Source organism: Oryzias latipes, chromosome 3 (genome assembly GCF_053564925.1).
Source record: "Oryzias latipes strain Hd-rR chromosome 3, Olatipes_Hd-rR_3.1".
In the NCBI taxonomy this organism is placed as follows: domain Eukaryota; kingdom Metazoa; phylum Chordata; class Actinopteri; order Beloniformes; family Adrianichthyidae; genus Oryzias; species Oryzias latipes.
Window position 1 is genome coordinate 32,032,784 of NC_136239.1, and position 22,170 is coordinate 32,054,953.

The 22,170-nt window shown below is 41.0% G+C and overlaps 2 protein-coding genes across 4 annotated transcripts; both read left to right on the forward strand.

Annotated features, from left to right (window-relative positions):
* The first annotated feature begins 2,210 nt into the window (after window positions 1–2,210).
* On the forward strand, window positions 2,211–10,325 carry LOC144991004 (uncharacterized). Of its 2 annotated transcripts, XM_078944614.1 has the most exons (3): window positions 2,211–6,474; window positions 6,554–7,552; window positions 9,496–10,325. In XM_078944614.1, the coding sequence occupies exons 2-3, from the start codon at window positions 6,772–6,774 to the stop codon at window positions 9,753–9,755; spliced, it is 1,041 nt and encodes a 346-aa protein (XP_078800740.1). In that variant the 5' UTR covers window positions 2,211–6,474; window positions 6,554–6,771; the 3' UTR covers window positions 9,756–10,325. The 2 variants fall into 2 exon arrangements, with proteins under 2 accessions (XP_078800740.1, XP_078800739.1); XM_078944613.1 differs by having other exon boundaries at window positions 2,211–7,552.
* Window positions 10,326–12,887: 2,562 nt separating this feature from the next.
* On the forward strand, window positions 12,888–20,453 carry LOC110013549 (uncharacterized). Of its 2 annotated transcripts, XM_078944616.1 has the most exons (7): window positions 12,888–12,977; window positions 13,982–14,028; window positions 14,125–14,173; window positions 16,660–18,194; window positions 18,299–18,454; window positions 18,692–18,784; window positions 18,982–20,453. In XM_078944616.1, the coding sequence occupies exons 4-7, from the start codon at window positions 17,502–17,504 to the stop codon at window positions 19,288–19,290; spliced, it is 1,251 nt and encodes a 416-aa protein (XP_078800742.1). In that variant the 5' UTR covers window positions 12,888–12,977; window positions 13,982–14,028; window positions 14,125–14,173; window positions 16,660–17,501; the 3' UTR covers window positions 19,291–20,453. The 2 variants fall into 2 exon arrangements, with proteins under 2 accessions (XP_078800742.1, XP_078800741.1); XM_078944615.1 differs by having other exon boundaries at window positions 14,125–18,194.
* Window positions 20,454–22,170: the final 1,717 nt, after the last annotated feature.

The following is a 22,170-nucleotide window of genomic DNA, read 5'->3' on the forward strand; positions in this document are numbered from 1 at the left end:
AATGTATCCCTCAAGTTATGGAATATAAACATTTAAATTGTCATAAAACTCCAAAAAATAGTTTCTTAGATGACTTTTCCCCCAGAAAAGTAAATTTTGTTTGATAACCTTGGTGTACTTTTTGTCCTTCTTTTATTAAGACTTTTTCACCTTTAACCTCTTCCCTGTTTACAGTTTAGGACACATTGGAACACTTTGTTCCATCTCAAACATGTTGGAACACACTGCGTGAAAAGAGCCAGAATCCATAAATATCTGTTGGGGATACTCTCTTAACTATGTAAAGAATCTGGACCATTTCTGGTGCATTTCCAGACAGGCAGCATATCTGAAGATATCCGGGCAGAAGATACTGGTTATGTCTTAGTTTGGTCATATCCATGTTCCGAATATGACCTGAAGTCATATCTGGAAATATCTGGAGTAAAGATACTGAAGAAGGTAAAATTCCTGTAGTATCTGTAGTGTAAACTTCTGATGCATGTCCTCCGTAGTTACCATTTCCCGTATTTTGTGATATGTGCAAAGCCGATACTGCATTGCGACATGTATTGTCTGTGGATCTTAAATGTATCACTTGTTTGATATGTGCCTTGCCTGGTAATATATGTGCACAAGCTTCATAAGGACACACATTTTTTCCAGACATATATTGTTTAAGATAAATTTGAATTATACATCTTTTTTCTTCTAACTTGTCCTGTCCAACAGCTGGGTAAACAGATGAGAGCTGAAGGCCTCTTGTGTTTGACCTATTTTACTTTAACAATAGAGGTTATGAATCTTCTGACAAACCAGAGGTATGTCTGAATAAACCCCTTTTGTAATCGAGGCCAAACTTTATTCTTTCTAATCATATTTGAAAATCATTTGTGTTGGACCGGACGGAAAAGCAAAGGAGGGAAGAAGAGAGAGGGATGTTAGAGAGAGGGAGATAGAAGGGTGATTATAGAAAGGGGGGTGGGCAAAACCATGAAGCAGCATGAAGCTACAAGTTGCTGGATGTTTATCATTACGGTCAGGTTCAGATGTAATACAAATCTAGAAGCAGTAGCGGTTTTAGGCACGGGCCATACGGGCGATCGCCCGGGGCGGAAAAATGACGGAGGGGCGGCGCCAGCGGCTCAGCTCTTGTAAAATACTTTATGCACCACTATTGGTTTACTTATATCACAGAGTTTGTAACAGCCTGAAACCTGGCGGAGCCCCCGCCCCGCAGCTGCGCTCTCTCCTGTCTTTGAGAAGTAGACGCAAATGTGTGTGAGAAGGAGAAGGGAGGGGGCGCGGGGTGAAGAAGGAGAAGGGAGGGGGCGCGGGGTGAAGGATGCAGGCTGAGAGGTGAGCACGGAGCGCAAAACGCATGCGCAAACCTGGCTGGATCTTCTTCCAGGGGGGCAACGGTCGCGGGCCGCGGCTCAGTGCTTGATGAAAAAATAAAAATTGCGCCGCCATGTAGCGAATTGGCGCCCCTGGGTGCAGCTGCACGCGCTCCTTCTGGAAATGTTTGACGAACGGGGGGGGGGCGCTGCGGGTATAAAAAGGTATAAAAAAATCATGCTTTTTTGGTTATTTTGGTGTGAAATGCCCAAATAGAAAAATGGAAAAACAAAAAAAATTCTTCACTTAAATGAGAGTTGGTTTAGTCAACAGACTTGATACCTATGTCAGGACATTTATGCTAAATGCAAAAACATCTGAAATATGGACAAAAAAGGTCAAAATTGGTGCCCAATTTAGAAAGAAAAGAGAAGAAGAGGAGAAAAGAGACAAAGAAAAGGGTATTATCGCATAGCTAGATGCACGTTTTCTAAATTCGAATGCTACCTGCCCTACAACAACAACGTTGCAGAAGAAAAATCTCTTGTTTGGTCTATCATGACCAAAACTGAAGTAGGCCCAAATATTGCAAATAACGTCATTTTTAAGATATTTATTCTTAAATGTTTGCTCTGCCTTAACTTGTAACATTAGTTATGATTCGTGTGTCTGTCTGCTCTGCTGTAACACAAAGTTTGTGTTGTGTTTTATTGTTGTATATTAGTTCATAATGTTAAATAAGCTGTGATGGTAGCATGCTGCTGCTGCTGCTGCTGCTGCTGCTGCTGCTGCTGCTGCTGCTGTGTGCCGCAGCGCACCAGTGTGCCGCAGCGCACCAGTGTGCCGCAGCGCACCAGTGTGCCGCAGCGCACCAGTGTGCCGTGGGAAATTACCGTCATTAACTGATCTAAAACATTTTCCATCCAGGATATCAGCTTTGTGTTCATCCAAACAGCCCCTGATAAAACACTTTGAAATTAGGAATATGAAAGATCGTAAATACTTTTTTCTTTGTGTTTATTTGATTCTATTAAAAACATTTTGATAAGAATGGCGGTACCCCGATATAGCTGCAGTTTTAACTGTTTTCTGAAAGGTCCCGCCCCTTTTACTGTCTCCACCAATCATTCTAGGAGGCTTAATCACATGTCATCAGTCTGACCAATCAGAAGTGGTTAAAGTCTTCACTTCCTTGTTCTGATTCTGCTCATAAAGCCGCTCAGTTCCAAGAAAAGTACCAGATAAAGCTCATCTTTAGTGGTGTAGCTTTCCACAGAATCTGGTGTCAGACCGTGAAAAGTGAACAAAACAATGAAGCTCAGAGACCCTAGTCTTTTTGCGTTTGGCGGCTGTTTACATCTCCCATGATGCATTGGGTTAAAGTGACAGCGTCTCAGCGCACAATGAGTCTATCCTCTTAACGTCTTGTAACAACAAGGAACACACATCAAACAGTTTTTGAATCTTTTCACTTAACTTTTATTACATCAGCTTTTTCTGCCACAATTATCACAAAAATGCATGTGAGATTGCAGAGGGACTGTAGATCAAGACAGACTATGAGTTTCTCCTTTTTTTCTAAAAAATTTTTTACATTTTTTTTTGCTGCTTTGCCGCAGGATTTTTGTCAAGGTTAAAGTGTGCCGTGGCTCAGAAATGGTTGAAAAACACTGGCCTAATAATATCTACTAGAATTTATAGTAGTATCAACTATAAGTTAATGTTTTAGAAAAAAATCAGTAGGCATTTAACTTTCTGTTGGTTTTTTAAAGGTTGTTTTACTACGTTTAGTAGAATGAATTTAAAAAATTTAGCTCATGGTTTTTGTGTGCCACCCCAAGATTTAATGTGGCCTACCGGCCACCCCCATGAAAAACTTCTGGAGGCGCCACTGCTCTGTTTGCTTCCTTTTTTAACATTTTTGAAAACAACTTAACTTTATTGGCAATTTACTTACAATTTGCATCAGCACAACATTGTTTGCATCAAATGTTCTTTCTATTTGAAACATTCTCCATTGAGGTTCTTTTTTTAAAATTCTGAACACCTTCAGAACTAGTGAACATTGCAGGTAAATGTGACTATGTTTTAGCATTCCTTAATGATAAAAGACAATACCATTGCAGAAAGGCTAGACAGAGTAGCTTACTTTTACATAAAACAACCTATTTATAGCACTTTTAAAATTTGTATTAAATCTGCCAATAGAACATAAAAATAGGCAATAATCAAATAAATGTGCCTTTTAAATGAAGGAAAATTTGCAATGTTTAGAACATTTTTAAATCCTTGCATGTTAAGTACAGGTTGCTGTATTAAAAATAGAATATAATGAAAAAGTTCCACATTCGTTAGTCTTTGTTTACCCCTTTGTATTTCGGATGGGCTGATCAGACCCTTTTGGTGGCTCTGTTTGTCATGTCAGTTGGTTTTTTGGTTAACACTCTGAGTTGTTCCTTTGAAAACAGTTTTGTTATTCAGGTGTACTTCATTTGTATCTTTGCGGGTAAAATAAAAGCTGCTTCCTATCAATCATTATACTGGCTTTCTGCTTGGTCCCTAATACTGTTTCACATTTAGAAATGACCAGTACTAAAAATTCAGCTTTTTAAAGAAATTCTAGCTGTTCGGGATGTGCCAGTGTAGTGTAATGATTTAGTTTGACAGCTAGACTTCAAAGGGTTAGAGATTTTGCTACAAACACATGGATATCCTGCTAAAGGGCTGGATTAAGACAATATGTGTACATTTCCATACTCCAAGGGCTCCAAATAACCAGCATAGTTTCTCCTGCATTTACAGTTCGTGAAGATCTAGCAATGGTTGACCTAATATTTATTAACATTTTAAGATGATGGTGGTCAATGCTGCAACAAAACCACAAATTTAAAACAAGTTTAGGGTCAAAATCCCCATAAGGTGCCTTTGAGACTTCCCAATATCCCAACAAAAAATATGAGATTCTCCATTTAACTTCACATTTATTGTGTTAGGTGGATGCTGTGCTGTTAGAAATGCATGTTGGTCAAGCTCCCACACTTTTTATAAATTAACTGCAAGCAGACAATGCATGCACAAACAGTCGTGAAAATTTTCAGAGTAGATTAAATACATTGTAATTAGATCATGGAAATAAAATTTATATTTTCAGAAAGCTACTTAGTCCCTTTGTGAAAATTGTGCATTAGCTAATAAGAAAATTATTTAGATAGTAATGAAATTAGGGCAAACAATTTGTCACTATACAAAATCTGCAAGAATTGCACTTTCTTTTCTAAATAAAATCTAAGAACAAAGATATCTGGTGAAAGTTTCAACCAATACCACTCGCACCATATGTATTAATAAAGGAATCACACAGATAGTTTTGCTAACTTGTGAAAATAAATAATAAATCTAAGAAACTATTCAATTCTGTTCTTTTTGGAGGCTGTAATTTGGTAAATTAAAGGGTAAACATTCACCCATAAAAAAAAGCCATGTTCTAGAATAGTGGTTAAAAAAATAAAAAAACCCCGCTCAGAGTTCTTTTTCTGCCACTGCGGGTGTTTTCTATGTAAACAGAATAGGAAGTGCTGCATTATATATTTGACTTCTTGCACTTCATTTATACAAGTGACATTTCAGCAGCCCCATAACTTAACTCAGACTGCTGGATAAATTATGGCTTAGACAGATGGATGGATTTATGCAGGGGGGGTCATTCAGCACAGCAGTACCTTTTTCAAGGATGGTCGATGGAATTGACGAGCCAAGAGGTTCATTTTCCAGTCAATCTTTGTTTTTCCAATGGGCAGAAGTGGTTGGTTGGTCTCTTGGTAGAATGAGGAGGAAATGATAAGACAAGGATTCCACCAACCCAACCAGCAATAGAAAAATAAAAACTTACCATTGGACAACCCTTTCCCCCTTTTTCCATGAACAGTATCTTTTATTGAACAGGTAGTGTGTATTTGAACAGTTTATAATAGTTTGATGGAACTGAATCAAATATCGTCCCAGAGTAAAAGAGGCTGCAGGAAGAGGCCAGCTGTTCCCAGGATGCACACAAGAACAAAAACCCACAGGAAGATCCGGTCAATAACCATGGTGACATACATCCAATCATCCTGAACCTGGAAGAAAAAGAGAAAACATTTTCATTGTTGAAAGAATGCAGTTACCACTTCAGCGAAACCATCCCTATGCAGGACTCCAGAACAATAAGAATAGCTCAAAAAGCACGTTTGAGCGACCGTTTCCAGTGAATGTGCCTAAACACCGGCCGCATCGACTTGCGATCAAGCAGCCACTTTCAATGAAAAGTCGATGTAAACATTTGCCAACCCAAATTTCTGGCTTCCGCGTTCAGAGCACTTGTGTTCACGTGTCACCACACAAGTTTTTAAGTCCGGTTGCGGGCTCTACAAACAAAACGAGCGTACATTGATTGCGCCCTGGAAGTTCAACCGGTTGAACTTGGCTGCAAATCACGAAGAATGCTGAACTGTGACCAATGAGGGACTTGGATTTGATAGTGACCATCTCCAGTGATAGGGTCCTTTTTCAAAACACAGAAGTATCAACTGTTGTAAACATGGTCACAATGTAGAGATTAATTATAATATAATATTAAAATGAGAAGAAAAATGTTGTTTTAAGGAGAGAATGATTGGTTTGAAGAAAACCACAACAAAAATATCACTGAGACACATCTCAAAGCAGTTTTTTTTTGGCAGCTATTGGAGGTACCTCAGTCTTGGATTCAATATCACTCTCTGGGACATAGAGCAGCTCAACAGATGTCTTCAGGCTTTTCAGGTTTTCATACAAGCTCTGGGCATCAGGAATGTCTCCTCCATGGGCTACAATCCAGTCTGCCGAACTCTTGAGGGCTCAATACACACCATCTGATGCCCCCTTGCCATGACTAGCCTCAAGGAAATTCAATGTTATTTGTTTGAACCCATACTTGTAGAGTTCTGTTGAGAGGTAGAAGAAATTTCCTTTTTGTCGATACTGTGTTGCAGGCCTGTTGTCATGACTGGACAGCTACTCCCTCCTCCCCCCTCCTTCCTGTTTTGGTCGCGACCAGCTGGATCCACTTACCTCATCTTCTCTGCCTTCATAAGCTCCTCCTGGATCTTCAGCCGGTGCCAGTTCGTTGTTCCTCCTATGGTGCATAGTCTGGTCAAACTCTTGTTCATGACTCTAGTCTCGTTACGCTTTGCTCATTGTGTCTCTCGCTCTGCTTCAGGAAAGAAAACCTGTTGGAAACTCCCCTGGTCGCAGTCCACGGACGCCACAGTCCCTCCTCTGGCAATCCGCTTCAAGATCCCTCCAGCCAGCCGCTCCTCGCCTGGGAAGAATCCTCTTCAACCTCTGTCTTCCATTAAAACTCGTAAAACTTACCGTTGTGTCCAAGGCTTATTCCGGGTTCCAGCGTTTGGGTCATTCAGAACTCTCGAGGCTATCATGACAGAACGAACTGGCCCAACGCCTGACCCAGCTGACCCGGAAGGGCTTCGTCATGCCATAGCATTCCAAGGTAACCTATTAAATCGCCAAGCTGACGCTCTAACTCAGATGTCTACTGCCCAGCAGGAATTATTCCGCCGCCTCGACGACATCACGCATTCTCTACTGGATCTGACCGGCCAAACTACAAATCCTGCAGCCGCAGCTCCATCCGCTGTTTCCGGCAACAATGCCACTTCCGCTCCACCTGTCACCTCGGAAAATGTTCGCCTACAGCCGGAACCTTTTTACGGTGACGTTGAAGCCTGCGGAGGGTTCCTACTTCAATGCGAACTGATTTTCCAACAAGCCCCCAGGTATTATCTAGCCGATCACAGTCGCATTTCGTTAATCGTGAACTCTCTCCGCAGTAAAGCTCTTCAATGGGCTCAAGCATTCCTGGCCGCCCATCCCATCACGCATCTCCCTTTTGAACGCTTTCTGGGAGAATTCCGCCTCGTCTTCGACCAACTTCGAAAGCAGGAAAAAGCCACCCGGCGGTTACTGAGTCTCAAACAAGGTAACCGCCCGGTAAGCGAACATCTCATTGACTTCCGGATCTTAGCAGTCGAAGCTGGATGGCCGGACCCTGCACTTAAGGGAGTTTTTTACCAGTCTCTTAATGAACGCATCAAGGATCACCTATGTACCCAGCCGGAGGCTGACTCATTCGAAGAACTTGTCACGGCTGCTCTGAGGTCTGACATCCGCCTACGAGAACGCTACTCGGAGCAGAGACGTAAGCCACCTCCGTCCCCTGTTTCTCCTGTTCGTTTTCTTCCGGTTGCAGCTCCTGTCAACACTGATGCTCCTACCTTGAAACCTGAAGAACCCATTCAAATAGGTCATTCTAAGCTTTCTCCTGAGGAAAGAAAGAAACTCCGTGATGAGGGGCTATGCTTTTATTGTGGGCAGGCGGGTCATCAGGTCTCTCGATGAAGTGTTCGTTTAAACTCCAGAGCCCCCGTTAAGTGACAGGCCACGGGGGGGGGGGGGGGGGGGGGGGGGGGGATTCTGTAACTCTTCAAGTTCCAAGTTTTTGTTCGTTCCTGTCAAGATCTGCAGTCAGAACCAAGTTCATGAATTCTAAGCTCTCGTTGATTCTGGGGCTGAGCATAGTTTAATGGATCAGAGGCTCGCTCATGACCTCTCTCTCCCTGTCGAAGTTCTTGACAACGCTGTTAATGCTGCGGGTTTGGGGGGTAAACAGCTGTCACGTATTACTAAACGCACCGGTCCGGTTCCTTACCTCTGGTAACCACCGGGAATACCATCACTTTTTCATCACTCAGTGCCCCCAGACCCCACTTATTTTCGGGTTTTCCTGGTTACAGACGCATAATCCCAGTATCGATTGGAGCTCATCGCGCATCACTAACTGGAGCACATTCTGCATGGCTAACTGCCTGCAGTCAGCTGTTCCGCCCACCAAAATACCTGACTCAGGGCCTGAAAAAGAAATTGATCTGTCTAACATTCCCACCTGTTATCATGACCTTCGTTCCGTCTTCAGTAAATCACGTGCCTGTGCCTTACTGCCACATCGGCCATACGACTGCTCCATTGAATTACTTAATGGGGCCCCCCTCCCTAAGAGTGAATTATATAATCTTTCAGGTCCTGAAAAAATCTCCATGGAGAACTATATTCAGGGGGCTCTTTCCCTGGGTCATATACGTCCGTCTTCTTCTCCAGTCGGTGCAGGGGTTTTTTTTGTGGAGAAGAAGGATAAGACGTTACGGCCGTACATTGACTTTCGGGAATTAAATCAGATCACCGTCAAGGATAGATACTCTCTGCCGTTACTAGAATCAGTTTTCAACTCGGTCCAACACGCTAAAATTTTCACTAAGCTAGATCGTAGAAATGCTTATCACCTAGTACGAATGCGTGAAGGTGATGAGTGGAAAACGGCTTTCAGCACTCCGTTGGGCCATTTTGAATATTTAGTCATGCAGTTTGGGCTTACTAACGCCCCCGCTGTCTTTCAGCGTCTGGTGAGTGATGTCCTCAGGGACTTTTTGGATCGCTTTGTCTTCGTGTACTTAGACGACATTCTCGTTTTCTTTCCCAACGAATCTCAACACGAACATCATGTCCGTCTGGTCCTAGAAAGGCTTCTTGCAAATCAGCTGTATGTGAAAGCTGAGAAGTGTGAGTTTCATGTGTCCTCTGTTCCCTTCCTGGGGTATATCATCGAAGCAGGCAATATCCGTCCCGACTCCGCTAAAATCGAGGCAGTCGCGCAGTGGGAGACACCACAAACCCGTAAAAAACTCCAACAGTTCCTGGGGTTTTCGAACTTCTATCGTCGATTCATTTGCAATTTCAGCAGTATAGCAGCCCCTCTCACGCAACTCACCTCCATCAATCGACCTTTCATCTGGAACTCAGCCGCTGAGGACGCCTTCAAACGTTTAAAGACCTTATTTGTTTCTGCGCTTATCCTCATACAACCGGACGTTTCGAAACAATTCATAGTGGAAGTCGACCCCTCCTTCTTGTTTTGGTCGCGACCAGCTGGATCTACTTACCCCATCTTCTCTGCCTTCATAAGCTCCTCCTGGATCTTCAGCCGGTGCCAGTTCGTTGTTCCTCCTATGGTGCATAGTCTGGTCAAACTCTTGTTCATGACTCTAGTCTCGTTACGCTTTGCTCATTGTGTCTCTCGCTCTGCTTCAGGAAAGAAAACCTGTTGGAAACTCCCGTGGTCGCAGTCCACGGACGCCACAGTCCTTCCTCTGGCAATCCTCTTCAAGATCCCTCCAGCCAGCCGCCGCTCCTCGCCTGGGAAGAATCCTCTTCAACCTCTGTCTTCCATTAAAACTCGTAAAACTTACCGTTGTGTCCAAGCCTTATTCCGAGTTCCAGCGTTTGGGTCATTCAGAACTCTCGCGGCAATCATGACACCTGTTGCGGAAAAAATGAAGTATGATAACTAGTGGGTGACGTTCTCTCAGTATCTTCAGAACTAAATCAAGCTGGGCCCAGATGGCAACAGGGTCATGTCTTCTGGAGGTTGATATGAAGCAGAAGATATGTGGTGCTTGTTCACCAGTGATGTAAAGCACTCCAGTGTGCAGACTGGCCTGCTTATTTGAACCTCCAAAATGCACAGATTGTATTTCTTCACTGTACTCGGACGAGTAATTTTCTCTAAAATCTATATGCAAGAGGGAGTCATTGTGCTTCAAGCTTCCTGTAGGCATCACACTGCCATTTAATGTTGAAAACATGGCACCTAAAATGGAGTAGCCTCTCCTGGAAATCTGTGGTGAACTCATACTGTGTAGTTGTTCATTGTGATACTACCCAAAACGGTCTGAGACGGCAAAAGGAGGTGTCTGAAATGTGGCCAATATGCTCAGAGACAAATCTCATATGCTTTTTCTTCATTCTATCGGCAAGCAACCTTTACTGTTATAAACTGTTATTGTTATTCAAGTCAATTCAATTCAATTATACTTTATTAATCCCACAAGGGGAAATTTAAGTTATAAAATGTCAGTAGGAGCTGCAGTAGGATGTAACACTATTAGTTTTATGCCATAAACTATCAAAATGTCCTTCCTGTCATGAACCATGTCAACCCTGTCAAAGAAGGTTTGCTGACAGGGTGGACATTTTTGGTTAATGTTAGCATTTATGAAGCACATTGTGGATCTTAACTTAGCAACATGATTCAGTTAGCAAGTAGACTTTGTACTGTTTAACTTATGTATTATGAATGCTTTTATATTAAATCATATTTCACTATGACAAGGTGGACATGTTAAGCTTGACAACATCGGACTGCACACCTAATATGATTAAAATTACGAAACAAATATCGTTCACACACCCATACATATGCCTTCAAACCAACTAGTGTGAAATATTTCATTCAATCAAGCAAAATATTTGTGCAAAGGTGAGCTAACACCTGTGTTCAAGTGAGTGTTTATGTTCTTCTGAAATAGATGATGGTATGTAAAAAGAAGGAGGGAAGGTGCCCAGCCATCCCCACATCCCCCCCAAGACCCCCGCCACAGTAGCTGCGGCAGCCAGAGCCCCCCAGAGCCCTTAAGGCAGCAGTTTGAGAGCCATTGCCCCCCGGGTGATCACACCCCCCACGCAGGCCAGGGCCAGCAGGACCGCCCACGGGGCCCCCAGAGAGCAGGGAGGCATGGGGGGGGGGGACAGAGAGTGCAGCTCCAGCTCAACCAGGAGAGCAGCCCCCCCACCGTGCAGTGAGGGCCCAGCGAGTTCTGGGCATCCCCCTGGCCCAACCCCAGGTACGACCCAGGAACCCCCAAGGGAGACCCGCCCTGTGCTCCAGGCAGCTACCCACCCGGCCCGCAGTTGGTCCAGGAAGGAGCAAGGCAGGGGCCAGCCGCCCCCGCCCAGGAGGAAGACATCCAGGAGAAGAGGGGGTCCACACGAGGTGTTGTAAACATGGTCCGACCAGGCTCGTCCACTGTTGGAAATTTGGCGAGGCCCAATGCTCAGGGGCAAGGACCAGAACCCACACCACAGGGACACAGACACACCCCGGCTCAGGTGTGATGTGATCCCCAGCTCTTTTTCTTGCCAAAAAGCTCAGGGATCCCTCTCCCTGTGTGAACAGAGAGCTGCCGTGCCCGGGAAGCCAGCACCCTGGGAACAAAGGCGCCATCGCCAAGGGCTCATTACCCCCTACCAGGGATGGAGTAGGGCAGTGGTCCCCAACCTTTTTGTCACCGCGGACCGGTACAACGCAAGACACGTTTACCGCGGACCGGTTGGGGGGGGGTTGAGGTGCAACGCAAGACACGTTTACCGTGGGGGTGCAATTTTCTCTTTAGTAATAATAATAACAATAATAATAATGAACGTAAATCCACTGTGTAATCATGTGCAACTTTATCAGCGGTGTCCTCGTAACGTCACACCAACAACAGAACATCACATGAGCAACATCATTTCTACCGCAAAACACTCTGGTTGCTATGGTAAGTGTGACGGATGTAACAGAGAGAATCCGGTCACTTTTCAAAATAAAATGTTTATTTCGAAGAAGAAAAAAAACGCAATAAAAATTGAAATTATTTTTTCTTTCTGTGCGTCCCGGTGCCAAAATTTCGGTGGTTGGGGACCACTGGAGTAGGGGATAGATGGTCCTACGTCCCACCTTTCTTGTGAAATGCGTGTACGTGAGTGTTTGTGAGGGTGTGCTTGTGTGTGTGTTTGTAGGAATGTATATTTGGAGGAGTGAAGGGTGTGTGTACTAAGGGGGTTCAGTTAAAATTGATGGATAGGGCACTGAGGGGACATCTCCTGATTACTCACAGTAATGTCCCATCACCCTCCCCGCCAAGGGGCCCTAAATGTCTATGGTGCAGTTAAAATAGGCAGGTAGGGCGCTAAAGGACTTCTGCTGCTTGCTGGCAGTGATGTCCAAGCACCCCCTTTATCAAGGGCCCTACAAGTTGGGGACAGCTGGTAGACTGTCCCCGGATGGTTGAGTTTTCTCTGCACTTATATTTTCCCACAAATGATTAAAAAGATTGAGGTTTGACAGATGTAAAAAGTATTTACAAGTCAACCCAAGTTTGATTGAGATATACAGTAATATCCTCATTGCTTCATCAAAGGTATAATTACAATGCCACTTCATGCATACAACAAATTTTCAACAGCCAATTTCTTCCTGACCATGTATAAAGTGGGAGGAAAGTCTTTTGTGATGTTTTGTAAAACAGCATCACATATTATAACAATTAAAGAAACATAAGGAAGTTTAAAAAAAATGTTAGGATGGTTTTTGGTAAGAAATTAATATTAACTGCTGCTCTTTTTAATGGCTTAAATGTTTTCAGGTAGTGGGTGAAGGCTGTTTAACCAAATAGAGTACACTCAAAAAAATGATTCAAGCCCCTCTTTCATGTAACACAAGTAAATGGTGTTTGTTATATTTAAAGATATTTATTTTAAAAATTCGTATCTATATTTAAATGACCTAACATAAAATTTATTAAAAGTTTCACCTACAAACGCCATTAATCCAAAATAAATGAGTTCAAGTGAGGCGGCATGCTGTGCGCATGTGCGAGACTGCATGTTCTCCTTGGTGGATCCGCCATTTTCCACCTGAGGCTGCAACGGAATTGAGGCGCCCTCTTTTACACGTGCAAAATCATTCTTCGGTGAGTATTCTTTTATTGGTTGAATGCTGTAAAGTACTCAACCCTTTTTTTTCGCTGTTTTTCCTTATTTATTCTTCTTATAGTATCTTCCGCCGTTTTTCTAAATCCGCATCTAAATCCGTCGACAATTTTTCACCTTTTTTTTACCATTCAACTACTAAAAATGTTCGGGTCTTTTTTCTAATGCCTGCTATGAGCTTTTGGTCCTTCAAAAAAAAAACATTCGTTCGTGTGTTTCCACGCAGAAAACTTAGTCGATTGGAATTGTTTCGAGTGGTCTCTCCAAATGAATAGTGGCGCGTGCAGATGGCTGCAGGACTGTTAGCTCAGTGGATAAGTCTTGAGCGTTTGCATGCAGAGGTATTAAGTTCGAGACCAAAAGCAGACAAGGATTTTAAGCCTTGCCTTTTTTATAGATATTAAAGAAAATACTTTTTTGAGTCAGTTGATGACGCTGATTGCAATGCTAGCACTTTTACATATATTAGCAAAACCTTCTTATTTTTCTAAATTGAACCAAAGTTCAATGTCATATCAACGCTGAGTCAATGTTTTTTCAAGCTCAGTTACGTTCTGATGTTTCAATCAAATCATGTTTATTCAGCATTTAAATTGAATTGAGGACTGATACGATTTTTACAACAAAATATCAAAGTTCAATTACCTTAAAGTATTTTTGCAATTTGGTTATCTGCTTAATGGCTCTGATCACAGGTCTTTTATCTTTATCCACGGGTTAAACCTGTGTTTTCATATTGCTTGTCATTCGTTAATTTTAACACAAAGAGGAAATGATTATATTATTTAACAGATTGTATTCAAATGTGTATTTTAATTTAATAATGTAGCATTGTATATTTTTATTTGCCATTATTCAATCTGTCTTTACTGTTTCTGTAATTGCTAATATGTTATTAATGTCAATTAATAATGTTTGGGTGCTCAAACACAATTTTGAATTTTCTTCACTTGCATACACACAGCTAATTATTTCATCTTTGCAGGTTTATCGGCTTTTTACTGAGTTTCTTTATGCAACCTCCGAGTGATAGTAAGTATGAGCCACTTATTCTGTGCTAGCACAACCTGATCTAATGTTATCATTTGTTTAATGTAATATATGCCAATTGTATTTTCTCTATTTTAGGTCAACAAATGTGGCAGTGCAAAGAATGCAATTCGAAACTAGCTAGCAGGTACTTGTTGCTACAACATTTTAGGCAGACTCATGGGCATTTTAGGGGCAGCTATCGCTATCCGTGTCCATACACAGATTGCCCGTGTACTTTCAATACATGGAGTAAGCTACTAAATCACACATACAAAAGTCATGCTAAACAGCAAACTCCAAAGCCAGCAGAATTATCTACATTCCAATGTCACGTGTGCTCATGCAGAGAACTAGCAACAGAAAGGGACTTTTTCCATCACATAAATGGACATCTAAGGCATTATGAAACAGTTCCGTGTGTGTTTCTAGGATGCACATTTAAAACTAACATTTACAGTACATTCAACACCCACAAAAACAGGAAACACGACCAACATTCATTAAAAGACTTCAGAGCCGATGTCATCAGTACAAGCACTCAGTTGAATCAGTCATGCAGTTCTACAGATGAGACAGAGAATTCTGATGAAGATCATGAATATGAAACTCTAAGCTGTGTTGATGGTGCAGATTCACATTTGCCAAACTTAGTTGAGGAGAAAATTGCTTGCATTTTATTGAAGTTGGAAAATATAGTTCATGTTCCAAAGGCAGTTATTGATGAGGTGCTGTCTGAACTTCACTACATATTAAGTACAGCATCTTTACCTGTGACAAAAGCTATTGTCTCTGATCTTTTCCATTGTCATGAACTACATGTTGAAGACTCAATAGTTGATGAAATTTCCAACGTTCTATGCAAATCCAATCCAGTGGTCAGAGCTGTTGCAACGGAGGGCCCTCTAGCAACTGCATATAAACGTAAACAGTACTATACCTCTCATTTTGGTGTCATAGAGCCTGTTGAGTACATACTAGATGCCCAGAGGAATAAGACATTTCAGTACATTCCTCTATTACAATCTTTGCAACAGTTGCTCTCTCACAAAGAAGTACTTGAACAAATCTTGAAACTCATAGAATACATGACGGGAATTGGTCAGGTCTTCAAGAATACAAAACCATTAAAGATGGTGAGTACTATAAGCAAAACTCCCTTTTTTCTGGTGATGACTTGAGAATAGCAGTGAACCTTTATATTGATGATTTTGAGATTTGTAACCCCCTTAGGACATCTCGTAAGAAGCACAAACTCTGTGGTGTCTATTGGGTTTTGGGTAATTTGCCACCAGGTTGTCATTCAACATTAACTTCAATCTATTTAGCTGTTCTGTGTAAAACTGATGATCTCAAGGAGTTTGGCTACAAAAAAGTGTTGGAGCCTCTCCTAGAAGACTTGAAAATATTGGAACAGCACGGTGTCTTTATTTCTATGCTCGGTCAGTTAAAAGGTTCAATCCAGTGTGTAATAGCTGACAATCTTGCAGCCCATGGGATAGGTGGATTTGTTGAGAGTTTTTCTGGCGGGTCAATATGCAGGTTTTGTACAGGTGATAAATCTGATTTTCAGATTAAGGATGTCAAGTCAGGTGCTTTTCAACTTAGAACCAGAGAAATACATAATGGTCATGTCCAGTTTGCTCTGGAGAATGGAACTGTTTATTGTGGTGTAAAAAAACAGTGTGTTTTAACAGAGTATCTTTCACATTTTCATGTTAGCACTGGATATCCTCCTGATATTGTCCACGATCTCTTTGAAGGGATTGTTCCAGTTGAACTTGCACGCTGTATTAGCTTGTTTATCTCCAAAAAATACTTCTGTCTTGATGACATAAACACATTTATAAAGACTTTTCCATACAAATGGGGGGACAAAACCAATAGTCCACACGCCATACCACGCACTTTCACATCCACCAACACTATAGGTGGAAATGCGCATGAAAATTGGTGCTTGCTTAGACTGCTTCCCTTAATGATTGGGCAACTTGTGCCAGAAGACGAACCAGCATGGCAAGTGATTCTGGATCTTAAGGACATAGTTGAATTGGTTGTGGCACCTGTTCACACCGATGAGACAATAGCTTATCTTGAGGCCAAGATTTGTGATCATAGACAGCGCTACCTTGAACTCTTTCCGCATGTCAAGCTCCAACCCAAACATCATTATTTGGAGCACTATCCACAGATGATTCGTTGCTTCGGACCTCTAAGTGCACTGTGGACAATGAGATTTGAAGCAAAGCATAGCTTCTTCAAGAAGGCTGCTCGTCATAGAAATTGTTTTAAGAATATAGCCCGTTCACTAGCTATAAAACACCAGTTCATGCTTGCCTATCACTCACATTCCTCTAGCCTTAAGAAGTCATCCTTGGAGGTCACAGATGTTTCAGTCATGCCTGTTGATGTCCTTAATGAGGGAGTGGTGTCTATAGTAAAGCAGAGATACCCAGATGTGACTGAGATTCATATGGCAAAAAATGTTTCTTGCAGTGGCATACGTTACAGTAAGGGGATGCTTATTGTACATGGCTCTGTTGATGGACTGCCTAAATTTAATGAGATCATTCAACTGTGCACTGTTAGGGAGAAGTTGTGTTTTATTGTACAGTATGTGTGTGCCTGGTACAGGGAGCATTATCGTGGATTTGAGCTAACTGCGTCACCAACTAGAGAGGTTGCCCTAATTGAGCTCAGTGACTTGGAAGACCCATTTCCCCTTGCAGAGTACATGGTTGGAGGTTTGCGCATGGTTATGTTGAAAAGATTCATCATCATTAAAGGTTAGTGTCTTTATTGCACTAAAGTGGTCTCACAGTTGATTTGAAAATGTTTCAAATTGGTAAAACCAACATTTTTTTTTTCCATTAATGTACATGATGCACAAATGCTAGTTAAAATGTTCCTTAAACAGAAATTAAAGTTAACATTGAATTCCTTTATAAAGGGGCATGCATACTTTTTTTCATTATTTTAACATATAATTTGTTTTACAATTATTACCTTATTCAGTTTTGTTACTTATGGTATATTTTGCTAAGCTGCCAGATGCAATATTCATGTAAATAAACTACCCCCCCTCCTTTTCTGCTCTAGATTAAAAAGTGTTCAATGATGGCATCTCCAGCTGTTCTGCGAATCATTTTTGGTGACGAGTCAGACTCAAGAAAACTGTCCCTGGCCTCTGGAATTCCAGCAACAGTGGATGAGCTGCATACATCACTAAAGACGTTCTTTCAGTTAAGAGGACTTCCGTTTGCAGTACATGGATGGAGACTTGGACGGGTTTGTAAACCTGACTTCTGTGTCTGAAATTGCAAACAGAAGCACATTGAGGGTAATTTACTCTCCTGTCTTGCCACCTTTGGAGCCCTATGTCACTTGGTACACAGTAGATTCATCTGGTGAGACCTCGATTACCAGTTTCCCAGAACATCAGACCCCTGCTTCATCAATAGCCTCATCAAGCAGCAATGATACTGTGTTCATCAACCCCGCATTCATCTCCAGAAACTCAGCCCTCAGGATTGTACTCCTGGCCCAACGTGTTTCATGTCCCTAAATTCACATATGAGGCCGAATTTGAGCTGCAACAAAGGAATATAGAGTTTGAGACAAATGGAACATACTTCAACCCTGGTCCAAAGCTGAAAGGAAATCTCCTTGATGGCCTAGCACAAGAAATGATGAAGTACACAAATTACCCAAAAGACTATCAGTGTGAAGAAGTAGCAGCAGCTTTGACAAGGGCACATCCTTGTTTGGGTCAGCTAGGATCCAAGACTGGGTTTTGGGGATGGAAACAGTCACTGAAATATAAAATGCAAAACTACCGAACAAAGCTTAGGCGACTCGGACATCCCGAAATCCGTGTGAACTCCTTGAAGCACAAACGAGAAGGCCAAGGCAAAGCGGCAGCCAACATCAAGAAAGCAAGGAAAGCTGAAGTAAATTACATTCCTCTGCACCCAAAAGGGGAAACAATAGAAAGCTTGGAGAATGAAAGAATTGCTTTATTGTCAGAAGTGAAAAAACGTGACAACGAAGTGTTAATAAAAGCGAAAATGGAAAATACGTTCTATCTCAGACGTCTAGAGATTGTGGAGCAGAGGCCAATGATAGGAGAGTTTAAAAACAGATGGCCTGCCCTGTTCGAGGAGAGTGAAGTAAGTAGATTTGATAATGAAATAACCATGAAATATTTAATTTTATTTGCCAATGGTCATGCATTGTAAAAATAAACTACTTTACTTTGTTTAACATTTTATAGGTGAATGCTGAGTTCCTGCGAATTACCACCAAGCCACTTCAATCAAAGTTCATGTCACAATTTGACCAATTCTCAGACAAGCTGATACACATCCTCAAGAAGAAAGGAGGGGTGAAGGGGCAAAGGATCAAGAATGTCCTTGCAATCAAAGACTTGGTTAGTTGAAATCCTTGAAACATCCTTTCAGTGTTTTGGGTTGGCTATTTATCTTCTCCGTAGCTGCTCCATTGAAGACATTTGAGAAATGGTTCTTATGTAAACATTATAAAGTATGATACATAACACATTGCCGGGTTATTTAGGGGAAGGACACCTTCACAAGTTACCTCTGTTTACTTGCTTGTGCACTCACATTTTTATACATTCTGTTTTGTTTTGTTGCTCCTGCTTTAGTGTGATGACATCGACACCAGAAGGGAGTGCATCCTGAAAAGTGTTGCCATCTACCTCAATGAAGATCCTGACTCTTTCTTTAAGGAATATTTGGTAAGTCTATGGCAGTGTTCCCCATCTTGTGTAATTTCTTCCATGGCACATGATTATTGAATTGAATCATTCTTAATATAAATAGATGCAAACAGACTTTAAAAAGTGTATCTTCTGGCATATATAGAAATTACTTTCAACTCCAAAACATTATTTCAATGCACACCAAATATCTATTGCTTATGACTTTGTTTCAGGCCTCTGCCACTGAGGATGCAGAGAGAGACATTTCAAGCACAGTCATGGGGATTTACATCATTCGAATCGACAGGAACAGGGAGCCAGAGGACGTGGGAGTCGTGATCGAAGGCCTTAAAGTCCTAAAGAATGTAGGCAGTATCATCCTTGGGTTCATCATGCTGTTTGGGCTCATTTATGCCCTTGATTTAAGCTTTCCAGAAAACTTCAAGTACACTTTTAAGTTTTGCCAGAAGATCGTAATGAATTTGGATGGGCACAAGCTGAATACGAAGATACAGCAGCTGAAAATCAAGTTGTTTGCATAAGAGATAAACATCAGGTGACTAAAAACATTGCAACATTGTGTTTCCTCATCTTTCAGCAGTTTTTCTTTCTTCCCATTTATATAGTCTATATTTTATATATATTACATTTATTTTTTATTTCTCTCTTACCTGTTTGACAATTGAATGACTCTTAACACAGGTTGAAATGATTCAGAACATGCTGCAAGAGATATTTTCAGTGACTGTTTTTATTTTATTTTGTATTTAAACACTGCAGCTCAGATTTGGTCCACGCAACCTATTTGTGAACTGTGTTAAGAACTGTGTTCTTTTTTGATTTGTTCAGTTGTTGTGGAGTGAAAAAGCTGCAAGATCTTTGAGTAGCCAGCCATTCTTTTTTTTAGTTGTTTTTATGTTATGACTTTGAGATGTACTGTAAAAGAAAAAAAAGCACTTTATTTATAATTTTATTACATATGTTTTCATTTTTTTTCCACATTTCATTAAATATGCTCTGTTTTAGGTCCATTTTTGTTTGTGCTCTTAGAACAAGATATAAGACATTTGTGGCCACAAGGTTTTAAGGCCCAGCAGAAAGTTTTCTTCCTTTGGCTTCATGGACTACTTTTACAGCCCTGTTACATTTTAAATTGGTAATGTAAAACAGGCAGATAACTCCTGTATCTTCAATATTCAATGTTATTAGATTATGTAATTTTGTGTTTTAAAGTATTTTACATGTTGTTACTTTAGTATTCAGATTGCAAAATTCATCAAAAGGCTGCTTTGAGGTACTTGAGATGCATTAACATTTCACGTTATTGCGCTATTTCTGTCATTTGGTTTAAGATAACTACGCTCAAATTGTTCTTTGAGAAATATGCCACCGTTTTCAATGTTAATATTGTCTTTTGGATATTTTTGATAGTCATGTTATGCATTGGGGAATTAGAGTTATTAATGATTGAGGTTTGATATTTAGAACCATTTAAAGACTGCACTGTACAGGTCCTATTTAAACTTATTTTGTTTTTTCAATAAAGGGACCTCAGTAAGATTTGGCATTTGTGTGTGTGTATTATTGGGGGATTAAATGGGAAAAGATTAATTTAAAAGAAATAGTTTTTATTGAGTTGAACAAATATAAATAAGTTTAATTAAGTGAATTAATTTCTTTTTGTTTGGCTTTTCGTGATAAAATTGAGTTCGACTAACTCAATTTTATTTCATTACATGGGAGAATTTTCTTTGAGTTGGGGCTACTCATATTTATTGGATGGAAATCCTGCCCAAATTTAAATTGAGTTCATCCAATGAGTTACTTTTTTGAGTGTAGCTCTGAATGTAAGATCTCCACTTAGTCGTATCGGTTATTTTTGTCACATTAAACCACTTTTTATAAACCCTTTATAAACAATTGTTCTTTGACTTTGAGTGTGTGTGTGTGGGGGGGCTTATGGACTTAAGCCCTCGCTTGAGTCTTGTCTCAAAGCCGCAATGCAACACAAGGAGAACGAACAACCATGATGTGTTACCTGAGCTCCAGTAAAGTGAAAAAGATTGGTCGAAGTGAAACTTGATTGGCTGCAGAGAACGCGACCAGTCAGATGTTGAGTTACAGCCCTCCGCGCCGCCATCTGTTTGAAAAACAATGGCGGAACGGAGCGGTAGGTCCGAAGAGGACTGAAAAAGAGAATAAAAGTTGACCGTCAAGAGACATGGACGACTGTGTTGCATGCACACCCTCTAGTAAGCGAGGCTGACCGCGTCCTCGCAGCGACCAAACCTCAGCCAGGTCTCAGAGGAGTTGGAACACATCATTAATCCTTTATATCTCTCTATTGACGTCGGCTAATAGAGCCCAAAAAGTGCATCTTTTGTTGATATTTTATTTTTTCAAATTTGTGTTCTCGCTATTTTTCCTGCCGCGAATCACGGTGAAAAAAAATTGTGCAGTTATTAATCCCGCGCTTAGTGACTGCTGCTGCATCTGGTCGTGGGTCAGACAGAATCAGACCGCTAACTCTGGTATGCGTATGTAAAAGAAACAATACGTGTATCACTTGTTCATTCGTTTTTCAACTTAAAATAAAAACAAAGCAATGTTACATGAACCGCTCATCTATTTTTCAAATTAATATAATAAATGACAAAATATTTTTTATGTTTTTTTAATTTTCCCGCCTTGTGTTAGCTTTTTTGCTAACGTGAAAGACCACGTATATAGCCAGATAGCGACTACCATCTCCTTATATTTTGCGTTAATCTGCAGTGCTTCTCAAATAGTGGGGCGTGCGCAAAAAATAATTGAGAAGCACTGCGTTTATGGACTACAAAATAAATAACGCTAATATTTTATGTTTCCATCCGTGGGCTAAATTTGTGTTTTTGTGTTTTGTGTTAGAGTGATAACAGTGAAATTGTGCAGTCAATCCAACGCTTACTGCACCTGGTAACATCTGGGAGACGCCAGAGCACTAACTCTGGTGTTACTACTCACACTGAAGGGTTGAGTATTAAACCAGAGGTTTTCATGTCTGCCTTTTTTTTTTTTGATTATTAAATTCGAGGTCAAGCCTTATCTGATTAATGAATATGTTTGCATTGTATAGGGAGCAGAGGCAAGGCAGCCACACTAACAACACTGGACCAGAAAGACCATCTGTTCAGATGGAAATGACACGATAAACTTGAACAGAACTGTGTTTTCATTCATTTCAACCTTTTTGTGTTGGTAGTTTTTCTGTAGTGACAAAAACAGGCACGACAATGGGGGGTGCTGAACATATCTAGACAAGCCCTCTTTTGCCCTTTTGCTATTGCAAAATGCTAGCATAGCCTGCTGCCCTTTCATTTACAAGATACGGTTTAAAACAATTACTTTTTTTTACCTACCTTCTGTTCTTCCATTAGCGAAAT

Excerpts from the sequence above, each read along its gene's own strand:
- LOC144991004 (XM_078944613.1), top strand. The coding sequence starts at position 6,337 with ATGACTGGACAGCTACTCCCTCCTCCCCCCTCCTTCCTGTTTTGGTCG. Across the intron at positions 7,553-9,495 it reads ACGCTACTCGGAGCAGAGAC|GAAAGAAAACCTGTTGGAAA; the intron begins GTAAGCCACCTC and ends GCTCTGCTTCAG.
- LOC110013549 (XM_078944615.1), top strand. The coding sequence starts at position 17,502 with ATGATACTGTGTTCATCAACCCCGCATTCATCTCCAGAAACTCAGCCC. Across the intron at positions 18,195-18,298 it reads CCCTGTTCGAGGAGAGTGAA|GTGAATGCTGAGTTCCTGCG; the intron begins GTAAGTAGATTT and ends AACATTTTATAG. Across the intron at positions 18,455-18,691 it reads TCCTTGCAATCAAAGACTTG|TGTGATGACATCGACACCAG; the intron begins GTTAGTTGAAAT and ends CTCCTGCTTTAG.